This window comes from Aptenodytes patagonicus, chromosome 7, assembly GCF_965638725.1.
Source record: "Aptenodytes patagonicus chromosome 7, bAptPat1.pri.cur, whole genome shotgun sequence".
Taxonomy (NCBI): Eukaryota; Metazoa; Chordata; class Aves; order Sphenisciformes; family Spheniscidae; genus Aptenodytes; species Aptenodytes patagonicus.
Window position 1 is genome coordinate 28,234,448 of NC_134955.1, and position 24,480 is coordinate 28,258,927.

Here is a 24,480-nt window from a genome sequence, read left to right on the forward strand (position 1 = left end):
GAAGAGACAGCGTATGCATGTGAAAGATGGAGCCAGGGCAGAAAGATGAGAAGATGAAGTGTACAGAGAAAGAAAATGAGACACATTGGAACATCATCCTTTGCTATTATTTACAGAACTTTAGCCCACAGATGCAATGCCTAAAGTATCTCTGTTCTCCCAAATAATTTACCCACAACGCTGACACCCCAAACTTCACTTTTTCTTATTTTTGGTACACCGGTAGAGTTTTTACCGTCACTTTGAGCCTGTCTGTGAATGAGCGCTGGTTGCACTGCTGCTGAGCGGCCACAAGCTTTTTTATCATGCTCAACTGTTCAGGCGTCAGTTTGTGGGAAGGGCTTGGCGGATTTGGAGGGTTTGGACGCACCACGACTGTCCGAGCCTGATCGTCTTCCTGCTTCTTCAGTTTCTTCAGTCGGATCTGTTCTTCAGACAGAACATCTAAAGCAGAAATAGCCAGAGATCAATCATGACATAGGAGCGCACTGGAAACCACACTAAACACAGGGTAACATGCTATGGATGGAGAGGCAGAGATCCCAGCTGCCTGTATCTGGTATATCAGACTGTACAAAACACAGACAGCCAACAGCGATACTTATCATTTGTTTCTCCCTCTTTTCCCCACTTTAAGTTCTTCCATCACCTTTCTTTTAATCATACTGTCATGCAAAGTGTTCACAAAGGACAGAACCTCCCTGCATGATCCCCTGCAGATCTCAAAAAGACAACAGCGACTTTCCCCATTGAGCAATTCCCCAAAATGCCATGTTACAACAGATTCCAACAGGTGCTCTCTTCACATGTCCATTGTATTTTATATTATCCTGCTGTTGTGTCTTTTTCCAATATTGCTAAATTAACAGCCTGTGTCATTTCATCTTCTTCTTGGGACGTCAGAGTCAGTACTGGATGGAGTTTGAGAGTGAAAGGACAATTCTCTGCACAGCCCATCTGCTGCAGACGGTAGAGTCGTAACATACCACAAGATGAATAATGGAAGAATAGCTTTGCATAAAACGTACTGAGGACCGCAAGTCCTTCGGGAGTAGGGCTAGAAGACTTCTTCAGTCATGTAGTCAAAGGATATGCCGTTTAGATGTAATGTTGTAAGGAATAAAACAACTCAGAGGCATGGGTTGTGAAAAATCTTATTGGACCAACTGTTCATTAGCTAATTTAAATACAAAAACCTGTTAACAGCCTGTAACTAAGTTAACTGAAGAATTCACTGATTTGAATGTAGAGGAGGTTTATTGTTTCTTTAAGTTAAAGCTGCAAAAACTGTCTGCAAGTTGCATCAAAAAAAAAAGGAAACTACCAGACATACCTGGATTCAAGGATTATCTTCAAGAGAATCATCCTGTGAGTTAGTGATGAACAAACAAAAAGCAGAAAAGGGACTGACTGGAAACGAAACCGTATCTTCAGGAACAAAGATGAAAAAATTAAAGCTTGACTTTGCAAACAAGATTTGAAAAGTGCTGAAAGATTCTTTGGCCATTTTTTATGCACAGGTAACAAGGAAACATGACTGCTCCACAGGAATGCAGGCCCCAAAACTGAACAAGTATATACTTGCACTTCTCAAAATAATCATGTTAAACGTGAAGACAAGAAATGGAGAAATACTGTGAAAGAGCATTCTGAAATGGACAGTCCACAGGATTGGAGGGAAAGACGAAGAACATAGCACATTCAAGCTGAGAGTAACCTTTATCCCTGACTTCCAACAGGGAGGATGCACGCACAGGTACACATGCGCACAAAAATTACAATTCTAACAGCAAAGACATTCAATACAATTACTAAATTAAGGGGGATCTGTAAGATTAGAGAATGCTAGTCACAGTGTTAGTTTAAGAAGGGAAGTAATTGATCCAAGCAATTATAGTCCCTCATCTTGGGACTCAGACACACAAAGAATTTATAGCCGAGTAACAAGTTGCCAGATATTACTGAATCTTGAAAACTGCCTATGTGCAAGCTTCTACACCATGCTAAATTCAAAGCAATCTAAGTTGCTTGGTTTGCCATGAATGAACTATTAACCTCATGGTTCACACTGGCTTAAGAACAATAAACTGGCCATGAATAACTTCAGTCTGGGAATTAGAAGAATGTTTCCAACAACTAGTAGAGGGAAGTTCTGGAATGACCTTCCAAGTGAAACAGCTGGAGGAAAAAGCCTTCGGCTTCTGTCGAGATTAACAAGGCGAATTTGCAGTGGGGATTACAGTGTCGACAAGAATTGCCAAGCACTCGATAATAACAACCCAAAGATTCCTTTTGGCCTAATTTTCCTGAGCTGTCTTCAACATAAGACAATGAGTAAATGCAGAAACACATTGAGGCTCTCTAGTATCTACCTGCAACAGAAGAGCAAGGTGGACAGGTAGCCTTGCTACGTAGCTTTTCAAATACATCTGTTTTGTAGCTCTCAGGAGCAGGGGCAAATGGGGCAAAGACAGCATAAGTAATGCTGATACAAACCAGTGTGACAAAAATACTGATTACATATGTTAGGCGTGCTGTGTTTCATGTTGAAAAAACTGAACAGCATGTTTCCTTGATGCAGCTCAGTGGGACTTACTTTTTGCAGAAGTATTTTTATAAGATGTTTCCGAAATACCCTCTGTTCCTCACTGTTCTGGGTGCTGGATGTCAGAAAAAGAGACTTCACACAGATTTAACATTAACCGAGCATCCATTTGGTCAGTCTTGGCCAGCAAAGGGATGAAACCTGGATGCCTTGGCAGAGGAGGGCTGTTCCTGATACATGAGCAGGAGCATTGTTGAATATTCGGAAACAGCAGCCTTATGGCTTGTGTGAGAAAAACAGCAGAGTTCACTAAAGGGAGCAACGAGATCGGGTCTGCACAAACACAGCTGCAGTACTGTGGTGCTGCCCTTGACCTCTGTCACAAGCTCAGTATAAGGCAAAGGAAAGTGCCTGTTGTTCAAGGAGCACGGTCACCAACCTTGCAGTCCTGATCACAAAACAGAAGCCTGAGTTTACTGATACAGTTGACAGCATACTGAAGAACGCACAAATCTTAGTTGTGAATCTTTCCTCTGATGCCATGTTCCATGAGTTCTTACAAAATAGCGTGTTCAGGGAGCACCCCAGCAGGGCTGGGGCTCTCAGCACACCGGTGTAGTTCCACTGACAGCCTCACCTCTCCAGGTGATCCCCACTAAGCTCTGAGTGACTTCCCACACACATTCCAGCATCCAGCCTGCATGGCTCACATGTGACTCCCCAAGCACTCACACTGCCCCCTTCCTTACACCCATCGGCCCCCAGCCCACCCCCACACGCCTCCTGTCCCAGCACCATGGTGTTCCTGCCAGCACCATTTCCTGCACTCACACTGCTCCCGCATGCCCGCCTCCTGGCACTTGCGCAGCCGGCACTCCTGACACTTGCGACGCATGTACATGTCCATCTCACACTTGCCGCCATTCTTGCAGACGTACTGTGCACCCTTGATGACACTGCGGCGGAAGAAGCCCTTGCAGCCTTCACAGCTCAGCACGTTGTAGTGGAAGCCGGAGGCCTTGTCCCCACACACGCTGCACACTTCATTTCCCAGCATCTTAGGGGCTGGGCCCTTCTTCCGCTTCAGGGGGGGATTTTCTACCAAAACGAACAGTACCAAGGAAAAGGAAAAAAAAGAAAAGAAAACCCACACACATGAGGGAAGCATGGTGTTTGCAGCTGACTGCCCCATTCCTTACAATAACCGATATCCTCACTCAAACCCACTATCTCCCAAACACACAGATGAAGAGATCAAGTCTCTCATTTCACAGACTCCCCTTCTGGGCAAGCATACCTTCTGCAACAAACCAACTATTGACATAATCCAAACAGTTTCACGTCAACTATATAAGCAGATACAGCTTCTCACTTGTTCCCCTCCAAAATAGGGTGAAAGAGCTAAAACATGCTCAGGCCAGATGCTCTTCTGCACTTTCCATCAGCAGGAGTGACAGACAGGTTACCAACGTGAGAAAGAGCTGCAAAAAAGTTGAGCTGAAATCCAAGACTGTGCAGAAAGTAATTTTCTTCAGAATTCACCTCCAGTTCTCTTACTTCTCTGCCATACTCACGCACAAGGATAAGGAAAAATGGTTCAGCAGTCAAACAGTCACAGAAAACCAGTGCTGAAACCATAACCGTCCAAAAAGCAGACTGAGTAGGCAATCCCTGTAACTGGAACACTTAGGGAAACTGTCAAGACAGAAGACAGCAACTTTGTGGAGTTAGGGGCAATAAGCAGGCAAGCAGCACGCTGCACAAGCTCTGTGAATCTTTGGAACCCTGAAGCCATCATTCCTTCTTCAAGAAGAGCGCTCCCCACTCCTAAAACTGAAGCACTCTCATACTGACAGTTCATTTACTAAACTTTGTTATTCTATCTGAAACACAGGGCCTTCACTACTGCCTCACGTTTCAGATGGTCTTGTGCAGCAGCTCCCAGTTCTTCCTATGTCATTCTGATGGATCTTAATCTTGTCATTGGCTGTGCATTCTGAAAACATCTTTGGTCTACTCCAACGTGTCTCACCTTAAGCATTCCAGCCAAATGCTTGCCTATGTCATTTGTGTATTCCCTCCCTATTAGCCATCTCTTTTCATTCCATTTAATTCTAGCCATGTTGACATCTGACGTGTCCTTCTGCACAGCTCATAGTGCAAGTATTTTTCTTTATGTCAGATATTATAGATTCTTCTATGGCAGCTGTTCATAAAGATTACAAACAGCATGTCTTGATAAGTCTCCAGATTATGTTTAGATATGCCTGGAAAGCCTTTACACTGGAATTAATTCATAGCGATTGGTTTGCAGGACAAGGCTGCTGCATTTCCTGATCAGCATCAGGGTTACAATGGCATGTCTCATTTTTGTACATAGGGTTCTAATACTTCTATCTTTACTCTCAGTTACACTTACTATTCTGCTCGAGTTCCTGAAATGGTAGTTTTAGGTCAGCCTCAGAAATTATTATTAGTGTTCTTCGCTACATATTGGTTTTCACAGTCTTAAGTATCTTAGTGTTGATTTTCAATCCCATTGACTTTAGAGGTCTGGAGGTCACTCATTTTGGCCTGCACTTCTCATTCCAGATTGGACAGCAGGAAAATGTCATCAGAAAGGTTAAGTCTCTGATATTCCCCTCTCTTGTTCTACTATATTTCTCTTCACACAATCTATTACCGAGAGAAAACTATGCAATGCCTACAGTTTTTTCAAATTACTTAGTCTGCCATTGCATATATATTAACTGATATGACAACTTTGCAGAAGCCTCAAATGATGTTCATATGTTTCTGAGGGACAGCAGAGTAATCCGATGACTTCCACAAGATGGATCTGTCTGTCTTGTAGATTTCTTAGCTGTCTTTAAGAAGTTACATAAACGTCTGATTATCATTCCTATGACTGTTTTATGGAGATAGGCGAATTCTTTGATCTATGCGAATTATTTTCCATTTCTGAACATTAACCATTTTAGTTATATAGCTTATTATTGTCATTTTATGTAGTCAAAGATAACACAGAAATAATTTGAGATGTATGAAGCGTGAATGCCATCTCTGTACCTTTAGCTCTCATTAGGGTCCTCCTTCTTTAATGTTTTTCTACATTTTGTGGCTTTTTTTCCTTGCATTTTTGTAAGGCATTTATCAATTGTTTTCTTTTCCTGTCCTCAAGTCTGTTTTAAGGACTTTTATTGGGTAATATCTCTTCACCTTTCAATTACTCTCTTTGTTTCTACTCTACTGATGAGTCCTAGTTCAATGTTCAGATCACCTCTTCTTTTTGTATCAGGGATTGCCCATTCCCTCACTGTTCAACAAATACATTTATTTGTCATATTTTCATTAAGTTGCTGATACTATGCTGGACACCTCACTTGTGCTTTCCTTTTTTTCCTGTTACCTGTCCAGAGATGTTATACTACATCTTCTTACAGTTTGAAAGGGTAGGATTGCGTGTGTCAGCAGCAATTATAACTGCAAAATCTCAATTCTATTTCCTGATACTCTTTTAACCTCGTTTCTTCGTGGCAGATTACTCTAAGTTTGATTCTGCTGCCCATCTTCTTTTTTATGCCATGTAGCTTCAGAATATCATGGCACAATATGCTTCATTACTGTGGATACATACATTCTGGAAAAAGAAATGTGTAGAGGAAACTTCTACTGTCTTTCCATTATATGAATCTGCAAGAACCTATTATTTCTTTGCATCACTCATCCTTGTTGGATTGTCACCAATAGCAAAGCTTTATTGTTCAGCAGCTTTTGATAAGCCTAACAAAAAAAAATTCATTTTATTGCCACGGACCTAGCCTATAGAAGGTCAAATATGCAAAATATTCAACACATTTATCACCTGGATAAACCCAGTCATCTTCAACTATCAGTAACTGATTCTATTCGTAGACATTCTGAGTGCCTCAAGCACAGCAGAACTCACCCTAAAATTTTACCAAGTATCAATTCTGCTTTCAGCTGAAAGAATGGATAGCCTTTAGCTTGCATGGATTTAGTAAGAATTTTTCCATACCTGCATGCTCAGGGGGGTTCTCTGAGCCAGGGAAGAGCGAAAGCCCTTCCTCCTCCATCTCAAATACACTTGCCACCCTCTTCCCATGATCCTGTGTGCTGAGTTGAGTGGGACCCATGGAGGCCACACAGGAAGGGCTCACTATAATCTCATCGCTGCAGCATTGTTATTGCCGAGCAAGGGGCCACAGGTGTCCTTCTTCAAGGTCTTTAGTTTCTCTCTGCTACTGAAAGTCAGAAAGGAAGTACCTGTGGAAAAAAAAACAGATGCAAAAGAGGCAAGAGTTCAACTACTGAGGCTATTAACTCCCAAAATCTATTACAAGCTGCATCACAAGCAAGCTTCAAGATTTTGTTTCCTTATTTATTAAAAGGGACAGTTAACTTTGTTTTATCAATGTTTATGCTCTTGAAACACAGTATTTTAAAGAAACTGTGGTAAAAGGTACAAGGTTAGCACACCCAGGCTCAAAACTGTCTTTTTATTGCCAAAATATTTATCAAAGCAGGACAAGTCTTCATTACTGCTAACACCACTAGGGGACTTCAGCCCTGACCTCTCCAAGCATATAAGGAGGAAATTCCAGACTTTACAACAGGTGGCCTTTGTTAAAGCTTCCAGTAACAAACAGCTCATTGGTGCTAGCCACCCTCGATTTTGTGGCATGTACTGCAGAGCACACAGAAAATTGTAAAAGACAATTTTGATGCAATTCTTTAGCAACGACTACAAAACACTGAATTTCCCTATTAATATCAGTAGCCAAAGGCTGTGCCAAAGATCAATGATGTATCAAAGATGAGGATGACAAATTCTCCCCTCACCTACAGCAAGAAATTGAAAGCCAGTGTCATACCTACGGGAAATGACCATTACACCACCCTCAGGAAATAGATTCACCACCAACCTTCTGAGGATAGCCTTTTCTGGAACCTGGAAACCATACTGAAAAGCATCTTTATTAAACAGCACTAACTCCACTACAGAACCTGAAAAGCAAATCCAATCACTTTTTCCAAAAAGCCCCACTTGCACAGAAAATGACCTTACAGGTTTGACTGCACAGACTTAGTGAAACTGATGCAAACTGCTAATGTAGACACCCCTAAGCTGATTGAACATGCATTTGATCAGTTGATCTTAACTCAGTGATTTACCAATGCAAGCTAAAGGGATTAACTGATTTAAAAAGCAACTACGTTAAAGGCCTGTACCAGTTTAACTTGAGTGATTGAGTTCAGGACTGGAAGTCTGCCACTCTCTGAAAGACAGGAGGTGACAAAGCTGTGCAGCAGCCCAGATACAAAAGCATCAGGTAAGCAGGGGCATGCCTTGCACACTGCAGTGCTGACTGGGAAGAGGCAGAGGATCACAGTCCCAAGTCCCTTCTTCCCTCCTGGGTATTTGGACCAGATCGTGCAACTTTTCCTAGAATGCCAAAGGCAAAGATGAAAGCAACACTTCCACAAACCACCCCCCTCCCAATACTCTGAAACAGTCATCAAGTATAAAAGCAGTCATACTGTCAAGCCTGCTGAGCTCCTGCCATCTCCCATTACACTGTGGCAGATAATAGATGCAGGTGTTAAAAAACACAGGGCATATTAATTCACATAACCTTTGTAAACACAGCCTCAGACTAAGAAATTCAGAGCTCCCTCCCCCCTTTGGTGCATGCAGCCACTGAATTGCTGGAGAAACAGACTATCTAGAATAAAAACAGTGGCAGCAAATATGAAACGCAAAGCCACAGAAAGGAAGAAGTCCTATTGTGGGAGACTACAACCTAACTGATGTGATTTGCAACCAATTCAAAGAGACTCACAGTCCTCAAAGGAGCAGCGTGGCTATCTCAATCAATTTTTTAAAAAAAGCCTCCACAGTAAATCCTGCAGCAACTGAAAGCCTTGTGGAGAGGCACAGAGCATCAGATGGAGATAGGAACTTCACTGAAACAAACCCAAACCTGACTTGTATTCCTAGTCCCATGTAAGCTCCTCACTGATACCGATATCAGATGTCTCTGGACATGTTTGGGCACGAAACAAGAAAGCTAAGTGTACTGCCTCAGTGCATCTCCACATTCCTTTGAACCACGCAAAAGACTCACTCAAACATTAATTATTGTGCAGAATGAATCACCAGCAGCAGTACCGCAGTAATTTTTCAAAGGAGGAGTTTGATCCCCCAGCTGAGGGACTGAGTGACAGTGCTCAGGCCCCACTGCCTTCACTTCAGCATCCCAGTCTTGCTGCATCCCAGCCACAACTGCTATGTACTGCAGAAAGCAAGAGGAGGGTACAGCTGGATGGGATTTCAAAACTCTGTCATCCGCACAATCATGACTGACATTGCAAGAGTGAAACTTGCTGTCAGCAGGACATCTGGAGCCCAAAGGGGAGTTTCTAAGAGACTGTAGACTTCCTGGCAATGTCTGAGAAGTCTGCAGCTACTAACAGGGAGGAGAGTATAAATCCATGTGCACACCCAGGACACGGCGAGGGGTAAGGCCTATCAGCCACTACCTTCGTGCTGTAAAACCAACCCACACGTTCCTACTTCGTGCACCAGCCTCGAGCCTTTCCAAAACAGAATGGGCCAGACAGGAGAGGCCTCTTGTCTTCTCTGCTCCTAAGACACGGCATTTTTTAGTTTTGTAGATGCAGTAACAGTTGCAGGCTGTGGAAAACTGACCTAACTACAAACAGCAGCACTCTGGTGCTAGGTAAAGAAACCTAAACTAGCATTTTCCCCACAGGCACACAAGTCAGAGGCTGTATGACTAGGCTAGAAATGACTAGGCTATTCACAGAAATACATGAGGATCATTTTCAAATGACTAAAAATCTTGTCGAGTTTTGTTCTAATAATCATGTTATTAGAGGTTCACATCTTCCAATTCGTAATCGGAACTACATCAACTAAAAATGTAGAAGGGTGATGCAAGCCATAACTGCAAGAGGGAACAGTGTCTTCTTGACATAATCTGCTGTGCTGCCTCCCACTGTCTGTCTCAACTCTATCAGTTTTAGAAATGAGGACTGGCCAAGTGACAAAAGATGAAGCAATCATTTCTCTCTAACGCAGCGTCTAGAACAGAGGAACCTGATGAGCAGACACACTGCAGTGAAGAAGCACATATAGATGAAAGGCTAAGGGAAACAATTTTCTGCCAGCCCTTGCCACCCATGTCTCAAATAAGACACTAAACACTTCCAAAATGTGTCACCACCAGCTTCGCCCTACTCCATTTCTTCCCTCTCCCTTTCTTTTCTGAGACAACGGAACAACTCAGATACCGATGGTCCCAAGATCAGTGCTCTTGCAACAGGAAGAACTGTTAACAGAGACTAGAGGTGGCAGCCCTGGCTCTTGCAACTAATGCTAAGTGCCAGAAACCTTCATCACTTCCTCCAGCAATGGTCTCATCTCATCCCATTCCCTCAGCTGAGTCCTCTTCCAAGCCTGGCTGAAGCACTTGTGCACTCTTCTGGACATCTTTGATCCGACCAGTCATCAACAGACACAAAGCTACAAAATATTCCTAATTTCTGCCCCACATTCATTGAGGACAAGTAAAGGAGATAGCATTGGGCAGCACAGCACATAAAGAAATCAAATGAGCCAGATGCAGTTACTGTGACACTTCTGCTAAACAGGTCTGTTCTCTCCCTGGTACTCCTTGTTTGGTGCTTTCTGCAAGAAGTTTAAGGATCAGGAGCCAGACCAGATGCCAGCATATCTCTGAAGAAACTGTACTGTGGAGTGCAGGAATAATCAGAGGAATAGCACAACAAGCCCTTTACCTCCAAATATTGGAAGTTCAGAGGAAACGGTAGCTTTTTAGGAAGTTTGTGCAAGTCTCTGGGATCTTTCAAACAGGATTTACTGGTCAGTCCTGGTCCTGTAAATTACAAAATCCTACAGCCTTTTGCCAAGGGAAAATATATGGTTACGTTTCAGTTCTGTAATGAATCACAAGAGTGCACTCTGCAGCACATCAGCATCAGCAGAAGAGACCTTAAATTTGTATACATATGTTAACATGTGCTCACCCGTCACACAGCTGTGTGTCAACAGGACTGTGCCTTTGTGCATGGGCCTAAAAGGCTGTTGGTGAACAAATGCATCTGATCGGAAGGGCTACCTTTCAGAATTACCTAAAGCACGGATATAATTTGGCATTTTGGCTTCTAAACGTGTTCTGACATGCAATACAAGTGCCAGCACCCAAACTGAATCTACCTCTGAAAGCTGGGCTCACAACAGTGCATAAGGGTCTCCACTGAAATCTAGATGCGCAACTCGCACAGTGGTGATGCTACCTCAGGGATCAAAAGCTGGCTGCAGATCTAAATGGCCAGGAAAAAAACCTGTTGGACTGAGATTTCACAGGACCCTACAGCACCAGCACAGAACTAAGCCCCTTAGGAGACACCACTGTTCCAATCCTTTCATAAGGAGTAACCAGTATTTTGTGACCTAATGCTCTTCCTATACCGTCTCTGGTGTAGCAGCCAGAATATTTTCACAAACCTTCCCGAGGACCTTGGTACTACCTTGTAGCTGTCTCAGAGAAACAAAGGTTATTCCCAGCTCATGTTGGCTCATTCCTCTTCCTTCCCTCTGCATCATCATATTTCTCAAGAAATGTTGGAGCAGCTAGTAGGTCTGTAAGCGGGGCAAAAGTACACATATAACAGGTTTCAATTAGGAAAAAGTTGAAAGAGACACTTGTACCTTTCAGGGCAGAAAAAGAATCCTGTGCAAAGCTGTCACTTTGAAAATGAAGTAATATTACATGTGAAAACTGTTAAAACTCACAAGGAAAAATAATAAACTTCAGATTGTCAATGGGAGGGACAAACCATGAAAATACAAGGTATGCAAAGCAGTGCAACAGGATAGCATAAAGAATGACTTTGAACAGTATGTTTACAAAGAATGGAAAAAACGGTTCCTGTAACTCTCAGGGAACAGAGACTAGCTCTGTGCCCCCACTGTAAATCCCTCTCTACAGAGAACTGCAGGGACATGGTTTGAAATCGCATTATCCATTTTGATCTCTCAGAAGCATAAAGACAACCACAAACCGGAAGGAGTTTGCAAGCCACCGTCAGTCCCAAGCTGATAAAAAAAAAGCTACAGCCTCCTGATCGCTTTCATTTGCTGTTGAGCTGAGCTTCAGCTGACCATGAGCAGCTGCCCAAGCATGCAGCACCAGCCTCTGAGCCTTGCAAGTTGTTGCCACCTCTGCCAACTATGCAAAAGAGCCCTACCAGTCACTCCTGGCTGTGCAGCCTGCTCCTCAGGGATGGGCAGCTGCATTCTGGTCTCTTGCCCCCAAGTTAAGGGTCTTATTCCCACCTCTGCCTCTCTAGCTCTCAGTTTTAGAAACCCCCCCACCCTTACTTTGGCTTTTACTCCTGCTGCTGACCAACTCCTTTATTACCCATGACTTTGCTGACTTCTGGCATGGCCTTTTGCCCACACGTTTGTCTTCTCCTTTCAACTGGTACATCCCTGAGCTTGACTGGGTTCTCACTGCAGCACCCAGCTCTCATTGTGAAGACTTCCTTTGGCTTTAGTCTGGTCTCAACACACAGCATGCCATCTCCTACCCAGGTCAGGTATGGATGCCATGGCAGAGTTCAGAGAACAACAGCAAAAGTGACTAACAACTGAACAGATTAAAATAAACAAACATGTGTCACTTGGTTGTAAGAGTACTGGGAAGAGAAGCAGGAAGGTGTAACAATGGTGTACAGCAGGATGAAAGGCATTATTCTGAAAGATGGTATGCCTAAAAGGAATAGAAGGAAACAGAGGAAGGGAAAGTCAGGCTATTACAGAAAAAACACCCTAAAGGTGAGTTCTGGGAGACTGGAGGGCAGTCTCCCTAATCTTCCTTCCAAAATTAGACCTTATATTACAACTGAAATGCAAAGAGGTCTGCAGACATTTCTGAATCTGAACCTAATACAACTTAGATGCTCTTGATCCACAGAATATGCTATTATAAACAAACAATGGCAGCAACAGAAGTTCCAAACCAGTTCCACCCTACCTCAGGTAAGAAGGAATATAGGACTGAAACAAAAAAAGTCTCTCTCCATTGAACAAATTGGTTACCAAAGTGAATTAGCATCGTAAGGCACAAGTGTACCACCAAACAGAATGCAATAGTTCAGGGCAGAATCAGCCCAAAGCACTTCTATGGATCCCTGCATTTTGGGAAGAGGGCTTCCCAAATAGTACATCAGATGAAGACAGAAAGCGCTGACTCCAGTCCCACCCAAGAACCTACAAGCTCTGCAAAGGAACTCCTCATCCCAACAGCAATTGTTTTGCAAGAAGTCAGCTCTCCTGTTCACATGCCTCATCCAACAGGAGATGCTCCCTCCCCTCTGACCTGCCTCTCATTATTCCTTGCCTGTCAAAGGCTGAGGTTTTGGTTTTGCCCTTGTCTTCACCTCTTGGTTTCTGCCTGATCAGAGTGCCATGTCAACACAAGGAGCAAGAGGAAAAGAAAGTACACGTGTGACTACTTTCAGGGTGGGTAAGATCCTGAAATGGGCTATGTCTTTCTGTTTCCTCCCTCCCTCTCTCCCAACTGCCAGATGCCCTTGGTCCTGCAACTGAAAGGAGGAGAAAGGAGATGAGGTTACTAGAGTTTGTTCACAGTGTGCACAGGGCTGCTCTCGCCTCTCTTCCTGTTTGCATGGAAGTATCAGTCCCTCTGACAAAAGGAGAGAGAAAGAGGCAGAGAGAGAGAGAGAGGAGATGATGGTAAGAGAAGATAGACTTTTCCCTGGTTAATGAACTGGAAATGAATAGCAAGTAGTATCACGAGTGATGTGGCCACCTTGCTGCCATGAAATTGCTTTAAAGGCCATTGACACAAGTTCCCTTGAACTCTGGAAAAGAGCACAAGCCAGGTCTGGGTAACAAAGCTCCAGTCCCTTCTACCCCTTCTAGGCTTTCTACTGTCACCTCAGCTTTCAAGCTTCTGGCTAACCTAGAGTATAGGAATGGCAAAAACTAGGGCATGCACTGGGTTACAGCAAGGAGGATGTTACAGTAGCAGCATCCCCCCCACCTTCCCCTCCCCTCCGAGCTGTTTTCTAAAATGACAAGTCATCCTTTCTCAGCTCTGCCTGGCCAGATCAGCTGTGAAGCCAGTGTCCCAACATGGGGAGCAGACAGAGCACAGCCACTTTGGAGCAACACCAACTTCTGCAGCACCGTGGGGACGGACACGAGCAGAACTAGCCATTTGTAGCTGAACTGCAATAGTCCCCCATGTCTGGCTGCGAATCCAGCTCATCGACAGTGCTATCAGCACGAACCTTCAGATGGCACGAAGCACAACTGAGGCTTTGACAGGGGCTTCCAACAGGAAAAATCCCATCTGTGCTCCTCCCAGGAGGATGAAACACACAAAGCAGAGCAGCTGCCCCCTCCTGCTAGCAGAGGAGCAAAGGGCAGCTCTCTGACATCCCTTGGGAAGAAAGGGAAGGGAGGGGATCCAGCCTGGAGCCTTGTCTACAGAGTATGTTTGTCAGCATCAGCTATAATAGCAAACTCTCCCTATGGAAGCTCACTTTAAAACAGCAACAGCATTCTTTTGCCAGTACCACTCACAATTTCTCCAAGCAAATTAAGCTATTCTACCTTATTCTAGTAAGTCTTTTTTTCCCTTGCACATCTAAATGTATCTATGCAAAGGTGGTTTTGGTTTGAGGGTTTGTTTTTCTTCCTAGGGCCCCTGTATTGGCTAATGGTGTAATTCTTTCGCACTTCTAACCACACCACCAGACACACACACACGCAGAAAACAAAGAATAAAATCAAACATGGAAAGTGTTCAAGCAACCTAGAAAACTTCCTACTACAAAATAATCTGCTAACTAGCAAGACCCTGCTTTGGAAAATTAAAGATGAGATGTTTGCAGCCCACTATTCCTGCTGCTGACCAGCTCTTACACATCCTACGTGCAGTGACAGCTCATCACGTCCTACTTGAAGGCTGAAAATGAGATCTGACCATAGTTTCCTTATAAATGCCACTGCAAGGCAGCATGGAAAACATGCCCACAGACTGTTTCTTTCTGGATTCCTTCTCTAGTTTTACTCAGCCATCAATACCTTGTTCTACACAATTATACATAGCTATCCAAAACGTAACAGCCAGCCATTCTTTGAAGCAACAGTTTTAAGACTCAGAGCTTCCTTAGTCTTCCCAGAGAACAGGGTTTAAGAGACAGGAAGTACACAGTGTCATCCAGATCAAAGGTAATGGCAATAACCGGATAGGTTCAAAAAGCTGTTTTTTTTAAAAATGGGGCTTGCACAGAAGTGGCAGGGGGGTGGGGGGGAAGTTAGAGAAGCCTCTCTCTTCAATCATTGTGGACTTCCACAGGGGCACCACGTTACAGAACAAAAGAACACCCTACCTTGGATCCCACATTCCTCCTTTATGACCCTGAGTCTCACAGATGTTACAGCCCTGTTTCAGGGAACACAAGTCTGACTAATGGCAGATTTGAGATGTCATCCCAATGCCATCTCCAAACTGAAGCGAGAGATCAGAACTTTTAAAAAAAAAAAAAAAAAAGGCAGCAAGAATGAATACCCAAAATAACATTCTGATAGTGGAGATGTCAGAGAAAAGGGTTAAACCTAGTCCATAAGCAATAAGAGAACCAACTAGATTATGCCTAGAAAAGAGAACTGCAGGCCTTTTTTCTGCATGTAGAAAATGATGACAAATAATCACACGACATACTGTTTACCTGATTGTCTCCTTAAAAATAATTTCACCTCCACTAAACTATGCAGTAAGGGAATAACATTTCATGACCCGTGCCTATTCTAGCCAAGTGCCTTTATCAGCTGGCATCACGAAAGGGAAATCTGCTCACCAGGTTGTCTCAGCCCATTTCTTCAACATCAGTATCCCAAACTGCTGTTGACTCCTCTGGGCAGGAACATGGCCCAGTCCACTGTCAGCCCTGAACTACTCCTAAAACAGATAAAAGCAGTAAGAAGCAGCTGAGATATTTTACCAAGACAAGATGACAAAGGACACATGAAGCTGTAGGATGCATCACAGCAAAGCCAGAAAGAGAACTTAAAACACCTCAACTCCTAGTCCTTGTCCAGACCACCTTCTCTTTCAAACTGGTTTTCTCCATCCTCTAGCAGCTATGAAATAAAAGACCATGAAGAATAGAGGCAAAAGAGGAAAAGAAGAGAATAAAGGGGAGGGCTGTTTATGGTACAATTGTTTGTTCATTTTTCCGATTTCCTCCTTTCCTCCCACCCCAAGAGTACTTTCATCAGCATGCTGCATATCACCATAACTGGAACAAGACTGTTTCTGGGAAACCGTCTTTTTATAATGTATCTATATAGCACTTTGTATCTAAGCACCATCCCACCTAAAAGCATCAATCAAAACAAATACTGCCCTTCACAGGCAAAACAGAAATACAGTACTGGATTGCAAAACAGGCAGGAAACTCATTAGGATTCCCTTCAGGGCAGTAAGGGAAAAGTACCGATTCCCATTCATAGAAATATCATCCCTAGATGTAGCACAGAGGTCAGGAAGAAAGGACAGTACTACAGAAACACCCATATAAAGAATACATTGGAGGAATACTGGAACGGAGTTTTAAATTGCTTCAAAGTAAGCTTGACTGTTAGTCTATTCCCCACTCATCCATTACCGGGGATATATTTTGGCAGGTTTTGCTAACACTGCTCTCAGAAGAATGGAAGAAGAGAGGCAGGGATTCCTACCCTGCAGCAGATGTACATATCCAAACCTAGATCCACCAGAAGACTGTAGTAGAGCAAGAAGAGAGATCAGAAGAGTTGCCAAGAAACACAGTGAAGACTGGCATAGGGGTGCAGGTCAGAATAAATGACTATTAAGAGCTCTGTTGCAAAGTAAACTTGCCCTGCTTTTGACTTCACTATTCTGGATCCTGGCCTCTATGGTCTATTTCTGCTTTGGGGGTCATTGCAACTAAACACTTACAAGGTACAGTAACAGTAAAATAAGGAGGAGGGATTTTTTTGTCTTTTATAAACCCATAGGGTGGAAGCTAGGAGGGAAGGGTTAAAGGTCTGAAAATGAGAGAAAGAGGATCTGCGTGACAGGAAGGGAGCATGTGAGAGGGCGTGTGACAGGCTGTGTAGCAGAATGTGTGTGTAGATCTCATTCCCTCCGAGGCTCTTGGCCAAATGTGGAGCTGAACTTTCTGCAGACTTTGTCCTGCCAAGTCATGTTCCCTTCTCACACTGCCTGACATCACCACAAATACTCAGCTGGAAAACAGTCCAGAGCCGGACAGAGTCCACCGCTCAAACACCAGCCAGTGAAATGGCTGCACTCACGGCACACCCACCAGATGGGAAACCAGAGCCACCGACTCTCCTCACAGGTTATCTCCAAGCTCCCAGGTGGCATCACCCTCATCCACCCAGAAAGAGCTCTAACAAGGCGCAAAGAGATTGGAGGTGCTAACAAATGCTATTCTATTGCCCAAATAACGTAGCCCAGAACAGATTGAAAGCCTGTACAAAGGCTTTAATAGAAAAAAAGCAAAAGAACGTAACCATCAGATTGTCAGAGTTTGTCACATGCAATGTGCTGCAAGGAGCACACTCTGTTCCCAGCTCCGGCGCAACCCTGCCATGAGGAGAAGGAAGCCATCACACATGACCCATGGATGAACCAGTAGCCAGTGGTTCTGCAAAGACTGACGCTCCAGCAGGGTCTGCATGAAGCAAGCAAGCAAACATTATACTGTCAGAGAGCTCCTATCACCCGACTTCTCAGAAATAATTGCGAACCCAAGACCAGTACTGGAAAATGCAAGCACGTGTACCAGTGTGTGGGAGCAGGCAATGGGGCTAAGCCAACAGGTGGCTGGATTTTTTATTTTGATCAAGGGAGAAGGGTGGGGATGGCCTGCCAATTCTGGGACACTACTAAAGGCACCACCCAGAGCAAGTATCAGGGAGTAGCAGTTGGAGACGATACTGAAACAAGGGAGGACAAAGTCTGCAGTCTCTTCTTGGTTTTTCTTCAGCCTTCACCCCTAGCCTGCTGCTTAAAAGCAGCATGATAGAAAATGCCCTCAAAATACACGTGATAGGGAGAAAATTAATGTTTTCTTCAAAGGTTTCTGCTTTCTCCACTCCTGTTCTATTTCTAGGAAAACAAACAGCAACTTGGGAGCTTTCTGGAGACCAAGGGAAAATTTTTCTTCAGTCCCATATAGCCCAGAAAGTTAAGTCCCCTCTTCTCAGACACACCTAGATCACAGAAGCTACATTATATGGTTATCAGTATTTTAAATTTTAAAAACACTCCTCACAACAGAAGTTCCCTCTTCCTTTGCTGAGGAAGGGAGTCTGACACCTTCCTTAAAGGTCTAGCAGCGCAACCTTGCCTGTCCGCATGCTATATGGACCTTAAATCACATCCCTAGGGCTTCCTGCCCAGACCTGCAGACGACTGAGAATCTGTCCCCCTCACCAGTTGTAAACACAGAAGCCATCTTTTGAACCTCTTCCTGGCCCTTTCACAGAAACCAGAATATTATTCCTCTCCTACAGGCCACGGCCAAGGCTGGGAAGCAGTCAATCAGAAGACCAGAATCACAAAGTTGGTATTTGAAAGCAAGGTGACAGCTTCTCCTTCTACTCTCGGAGCGTGCAGCTGGGTGAGTTGCCCTGCCTCGGTGGGAGTACCCATGCAAGCCAGAGCATGCTGGTGAGGAGGGCTGGCCACAGGACTCTCTGTGTGCATGTGTGCATGCATGCCAAGGCAAGCACCATCACAGCAAGTTTCAAAGGCTGTTCCAGTGCAACTTCATGTGCCCACAAACATTTATGCGTGGGTTCCTGCTGGTAGGTATGCAAGAAGCCACTACACATGCGCATCTGACAGCCCAACTGTGTAAAATCCGCCAGGAAAATTCACTGGCATGGCATGTGGAGTCCTTTGGGGGCTGGCACATTACTGCATATATGTCCGTGGCAACCGAGATATACAACGGAGCTGTTGCTGAAACCTACCTCTTTGCCCTCATTTCATAAGGGCCTTAGACTATTTAAATTCCAAACATTTTCCTTTAAATGGATTTTACACACATTTTTCGAGATTACACTCATTCCATTTATTTTCTAAGTTAATGTCAATTTATGATAAAGCCTAAAACAATCATTTAAACAAACCAACACACACCCTATCCAAGCAGCACATGGTTGCTGGAGAATGTTCAAAGAGTATAATTCCTAAACTTGAGAAAGTCACAAAGTCCACAGAATCAGAATCCACTGAAGTACCAAACAAATCTTTCTTAAAAAGGCAGAAAGATTAGTTTCTTCAATTCACTTATTAAATTGGTTCTGTTCACACAAAGTTGGGGGAGGCAGCATAAAATGGGGGGGAAGTGTTTTTATTCAGAGATTAGAAGAGAGAAACAAGACAAGGGAGGATGAGTTACACTCATTCTAAGATCTGGAAGGACACAATGACCAAAAACAACGAGTTCATTTTGCTAAGTACAGATAACGCTACCCTGTTAAAATAAGTCAGTTGTAATAGCACACACTCCAGCAAGCATATTTTCTCTTATGCATCCAGTGCGCGATTATAGTCTAATTATATTAAAAAATTGCATATTTAATTTGACCTCTTCATTCAAATGCAGTTTTGTACAAGTCATGAGGAAAGAAATTATTCACCTAGTAAACACAAATGACCGTTTTCTAATGTAAACATTCACTGGGATATAATAGCATAAATGGGTGTATGTAGATACACTGTATCATCCTGCTTAGCAAGAAGTGGTAATAGATGAACCTAACCAATTAGAATAAACCTTCCTTTTAAGAAAGTATCAAATGCAAAACAAAGCTTAAATGAATTATTTAAATCACCAACTTTAATCATTATTTAAATCAGCAAGTGGGAAGCCTTGATTCAAACCAATTAACCTTGTTTGTTTCATAGTTGCGGTAGGACCAGCAGGCCAAGACTGCCCCTCTCCCTTCAGGGAGAGAGGATACAACTTCCATGGCCAGTTTGTTTCAAGAAATTGCACAAGTATATTTGCCAATATTTTTTTTAAATCTTAAAACAAACTAGAAAGCCTTACATGCCAGGAGACACCTACTCTCTCGTCAGTCATCTGCTTTAGCAATCAGTCTGATACTCACCTAACACCTTTTATTTACATCTCAGAGAGGTTTCTATGCGTACACAACACAACCTGACTCTGCAGTATGGCTTTTAAATTGCTTCAATCCTCACATCCCACGAGATAGTTCTCCTACTTAATCCTACTGACACTAATTTTGGTCTGTTCAAAACAAGAATTAGATTTCTCATTCTCTAGCATTGTTCTCCTCATTCCTTCATCAACTTCCCACTAAATAAACATTTATCTCTTCCCCTCCCTTAAACATACTGGAAGCTCTGCAGGGCTCTGCTCTCCTCTGTGCACTGCCCTAATTAGCCTTTGCCCTCCCCAAATAAGGTACTTAAATTTTGACAGTGTATACTTCAAAACAATTTACAAAGTTATACTGAAATCGAGTATATCACCTTAACATTTTCTTTTTGACGCTCAATAAAGCAAGTAATTTTGCTTTACAGGACATCTGGTTTTGAGATCTCCAGATCTAAAAGTGCAAGCTACATTGACTCCAGGGGTGTCTCCTTTTTAGTGAGGACACAAGAATGGAATTTATCTATGCACCAAAAATGGAAGAAAGGTATTTTGTCCTGAGCAGGAAGTCACAGAACAAAAACCACACAGGAGTGCTAAAGTAACCCATCGTACCACTTCTAATAGAGAAATTTTTAAGATCTGCCAGAACATGGACAGCCTTATCTAATTTAACAATATTATGCACATCTCTCAAACCCAAACTGACTACAACACAGCTTCTAGCTGCATTAACTGCAACGAAAATGCTAAGTCAAATGTTGTACTTGTATAGCAGCAGAAGTATGATCTAATGACCAAGTTCAACCTGTTTGCAGCCTAAATGCAGACCTGTACCTGTCAGCAGGAAGCACTCCCCTGAATTCCCTCCTAAGATGAAGTTCCTTCCCACCACGACAGTTTCCACAGCCAAGAGAATATGATTTTGCCTTCCTAAGTTACTAGGCTGTGAGGAAAACAAGGCGACATATCCTATTGCGGACCAGCAGAACATTTTCCCCCAATGAAACAAGGTGTCTTTGTATAGAATCATAAAATGGTTTGGGTTGGAATAGACCTTAAAGATCATCTAGTTCCAACCACCCTGCCATGGGCAGGGATGCCTAGGACAGGTTTCACCTCAGTTCTGAAACACTGATTTTTCTCCAAGATTGTCAGGTCTGTGAATCTTAAGACTTTGGGGGGGGCGGGGGGAGGGAGGGGGCGGGGGGGGGGGGAGTGACATACAATCTGATAAGCTTTCCTGTTCAACATGCAAAGACCCACACATCTGCAACAATGAGACTTTCACAGCAGCTGCTTCCAGACTAGAAAAGCAGGATCACCCTTCAATGCATTCGAAACAAAGCACATTATATTCTATACTCTTCCTTGGGCAGATGGGAACACAACTTCTGAAAAACAGCAACAGTTAAAGACCTTAAATTCAAAACTTAAAATTTTGAAAACTGTCAATCTTGATAGCCACACAAGCACAGACCAGATCTAATTACAAGAGACATGACTTTTGAGGTCTGAGACCATCACTGCTGGATCAAACATTTAACAGCAGCAAAAAATTCATCCTTCTGTTTACCACAGAACGAGTGCGCTGAGTTGTGAGGACTAATCCTAGAGAAAGCTTCTTTCTTGGAAAAAAAAAGTCATAGCAATCAAATGCACTTTAACAGACTGGGAACATGACTCTTCCTGCAGGTGTGAGATCAGGAGAAGGCAGCAAACGCATGCTCTGTACTTGTACGGCTGCATGCCCGTTCTGCACACCCTCTGCCTGCCTCCTCGCTGCACAGCCAGCTGGTAAAGGAAACATGCTGACAAGGCGCAGAGAGCTGCAGCAGCAGTAACTGGAAACAACTGACAACGGTAACCCAAGGCACACAACCAGGACACACTAAATCTGCGATAAAGTTTCCCATTTCTTATTTTTTTAGATTAGGCAATTTATATACATAGTCCCTGCTACGGTACTTCTTGCATCCCTTCACAATACAAGTAGCTGCAGGTTTCCTCCGGCAGCTACAGAACTCCTGAGCAGCTCTGCAACAACCCGTGTTCTGTCCTACCTGAGGCTGGTTCGGGTTTATTCCCTTCACCTTTTATTTTGGGGGGTGGGAGGGAGGAGGTTGTTAATCATTTTCACCCCTGCTTTTCTCCTGCAAAAGCTGGCCTTCCCATATGGAGAAAGATGCATGGGCGTGTGCACGTACGAGAACGAAATATCACTGAACTCACTGCTAGATTTCAAAAAGGGGTTACACCAGGCAGCCACACAGTCAGCCTGCCCTTGCAAGTCTTGCAGCAGCAGTAAGCTTCTGGCAAACATGCCACAGGTGTGATAGCAGAGAAGCACAGCAAGGCCAAACTCCATCTGGTCCTGGCACAACGCGTACCGTGTCCAATGCCCTCTTTCCACAGCCCAAAGGAAAGAAGAGCTGAGCTCAGCAACACTCAGCTGAAATTTTCAAACTGCATTTGCTTCCTTAACTAAAAGACATTTTTTTTCTGTTTCTACCTCAGCAGGGGGGGGTTATGTCTTGATTAAGACTCACTTACTCCACAAACCAAGCCCACCACTCGCTAAAGGAAGTAAAAGACAGCTTTTCCTTTTCCTTCTGTCTGTCCTCAGGTATAGCGTTCTCCAGGGGAACAGCAGATACTTCATGTACCTTGGAATGAGCAGCAGAGCCAAGAGGACTCTTCCCTACAGACAAACATAACCTGCAGTCATAGCCAGAAACAGACTGACACACAGTGATCAAAACGGTTAGTCAGAAACGTGACTCAGTGTTGGAGACTCCCTCAAAAAAGCCTTGCAGTGAAGGGCCCAGCTGTGCCTTTAGGAAAAAGAAAAGGGGAGGAGGAAATTTCAGGAGATAAAGTATTTCTCTTTCACCAGTGATCCAAGGTTTGCTTCTGTCCCATAATGAAATACTTATTGTGACAGATCTGTGGACCTTAGCATAACAAGCAGCAGTGCAACGGCACAATGAAGAGCCATCACCAACGAAAGCAAAGTTACCTTTTAACAGCACCATGCAAACTGACAGCTGTGCAGACAAGTGCGTGTCCTAGAAAGCTCGCGTTCTCGGTTGACAGGATGCAACAGGTGAACGAGATAGAGAAATGCAGAGCTGAGCAGAGGAGACGAGGGAAGAGGAAAGCTAACAAGTTGCCACAAAGCAAGTAAACATCTCCGTGCTGCACCTGACAGCATCTCCGGAGACAGCAAACGGCGATCCGGGGTCTCTGGATGCACGATAACAGCCACGAGTAAGTGATATCCCCTCCTTAAACGCCTGCTCTACCTTGCTAGGTCCGTCCACCTGCTGCTGCTGCCGCCCCTTCTCCGACCTCTTTAGCAGAGGGACCCTCTCCAACGGCGCGACTGCGCAACCGCTGCCAGCCCGAGACGGCAGGCCCTGCCGCCGCCCGCAACACAAACAACACGCGACCGCCAGCACTCGGCTCCTTACTCGCGCCAAGAAAGCGACTCCCGCCCGCCCGCGGCGCAGGAGAGCCCGGCCGGCGGGTCTCGCGGAGCCGCCACGAGGAACGCGCCGCTCGGGGCCGCCGCCAGCCCGGCCCGCGCCCCCGCCAGGCCCCGGGCGGCTCGGCGGGACGGGCCGCCACCGCCGCCCCCCTTCCTTCCAGCACCTTCCAGCGCCGCCCGGCCCGGCCGGCAGCACCACGCGGGCGGGCGGGCGGCGCCGGGCCGCCGGCACCGCGTCGCAGGAAGCGCTGCCGCGGCTCGGGCCGGCGCAGGCCGCGGGGCCGGAAAGCCGCGGGGCGAGAGAGCGCGTCCGCCTCCCCGTCCCCCGCCGTGAGTCACGGACGCGCGAAGCGGCCGGGCCGGCCCCGCGGGCGCGAGGAGGAGGAGGCGGCGCCCGCCCCGCCGCCCCCACAGCCAGAGCCGAGGAGAAAAGTTACCGGCGTGACCCGCGGCGACGCGCGGCCGCCGCCCCCCGTGGCGCAGGTGCCCGAGCCGCCGGCGGGAGGGGCGGCCCGGCCCGGCGCTGTTCCCGGCGGGGCGCCGCGGCGGAGCTGCGGTGATGTCACGCGCGGCGCGGCCCCGGGTCACGTGCAGGCACCGCCCGCCCCGCCCCCCCGCCGGCCGGCGCGGCCGCCCCCGGCCCCGCCCCCCGTGAGCCCGGCGGGAGGCGAAGGCTGCCAGCCCCCCCCCCCCCCCCCTCCGGGGCCAGCGCACGGTTAAACCCTGCCTGCTAATGACAGGGCGCGGACGCCGCGGCCACGGACGGCGTCGGGCCCGTGCCCCACGCTCCTCCGCGCCCGCCGGTGCTCACAGCTTCGCCGCACCGCAGAGCCGCTGCCGGCTCTCCGCCCTCGGCTCGGCTGGGAGGGGAGGAGCAAAGCCGGCGGAAGAACAACAAAAAAGCAGGTGCCCGCAGAAGCGACGCACAGCCTCCGCCTGCAAACAACCTCTTCCTCCCAGCCCCCGCCCGGAGCCCCCGCGGCGCGGAGCCCGCAAGGAGCCGCACAGCCCCGCGCTGTCCTCGAGATACGAGATAGCATTAGCTGAAGTCCACTAAGCGCTCAGGCACGAGCAAATTAAACGCGTTATTCCACCCAGCTGAGCCTTGTGTGCTCGGCCGAGCCTGCGGTGACATCACCCCCCCGCTTCACGA

The 24,480-nt window shown here is 45.5% G+C and overlaps 1 protein-coding gene across 8 annotated transcripts in view; it reads right to left on the reverse strand.

Moving 5' to 3' along the window:
- NR1H3 (nuclear receptor subfamily 1 group H member 3) overlaps positions 1 to 24,480 on the reverse strand; it is a 32,226-nt gene that overhangs the window by 6,079 nt on the left and 1,667 nt on the right. For 2 of the 8 annotated variants that reach the window (XM_076344507.1, XM_076344503.1), the window contains exons 2-4: positions 6,585 to 6,832; positions 3,377 to 3,643; positions 236 to 444 (exon numbers count right to left, since the gene is read on the reverse strand). In XM_076344507.1, the coding sequence (XP_076200622.1) occupies positions 236 to 444; positions 3,377 to 3,643; positions 6,585 to 6,702 (594 nt within the window). In that variant the 5' untranslated portion in view covers positions 6,703 to 6,832. Of the gene's footprint in view, positions 1 to 235; positions 445 to 3,376; positions 3,644 to 6,584; positions 6,833 to 11,143; positions 11,256 to 15,508; positions 15,527 to 22,856; positions 23,282 to 23,764; positions 23,827 to 24,480 lie in introns of those variants that run through there. The other 6 variants (XM_076344502.1, XM_076344504.1, XM_076344505.1 and 3 more) reach the window with 6 other exon arrangements.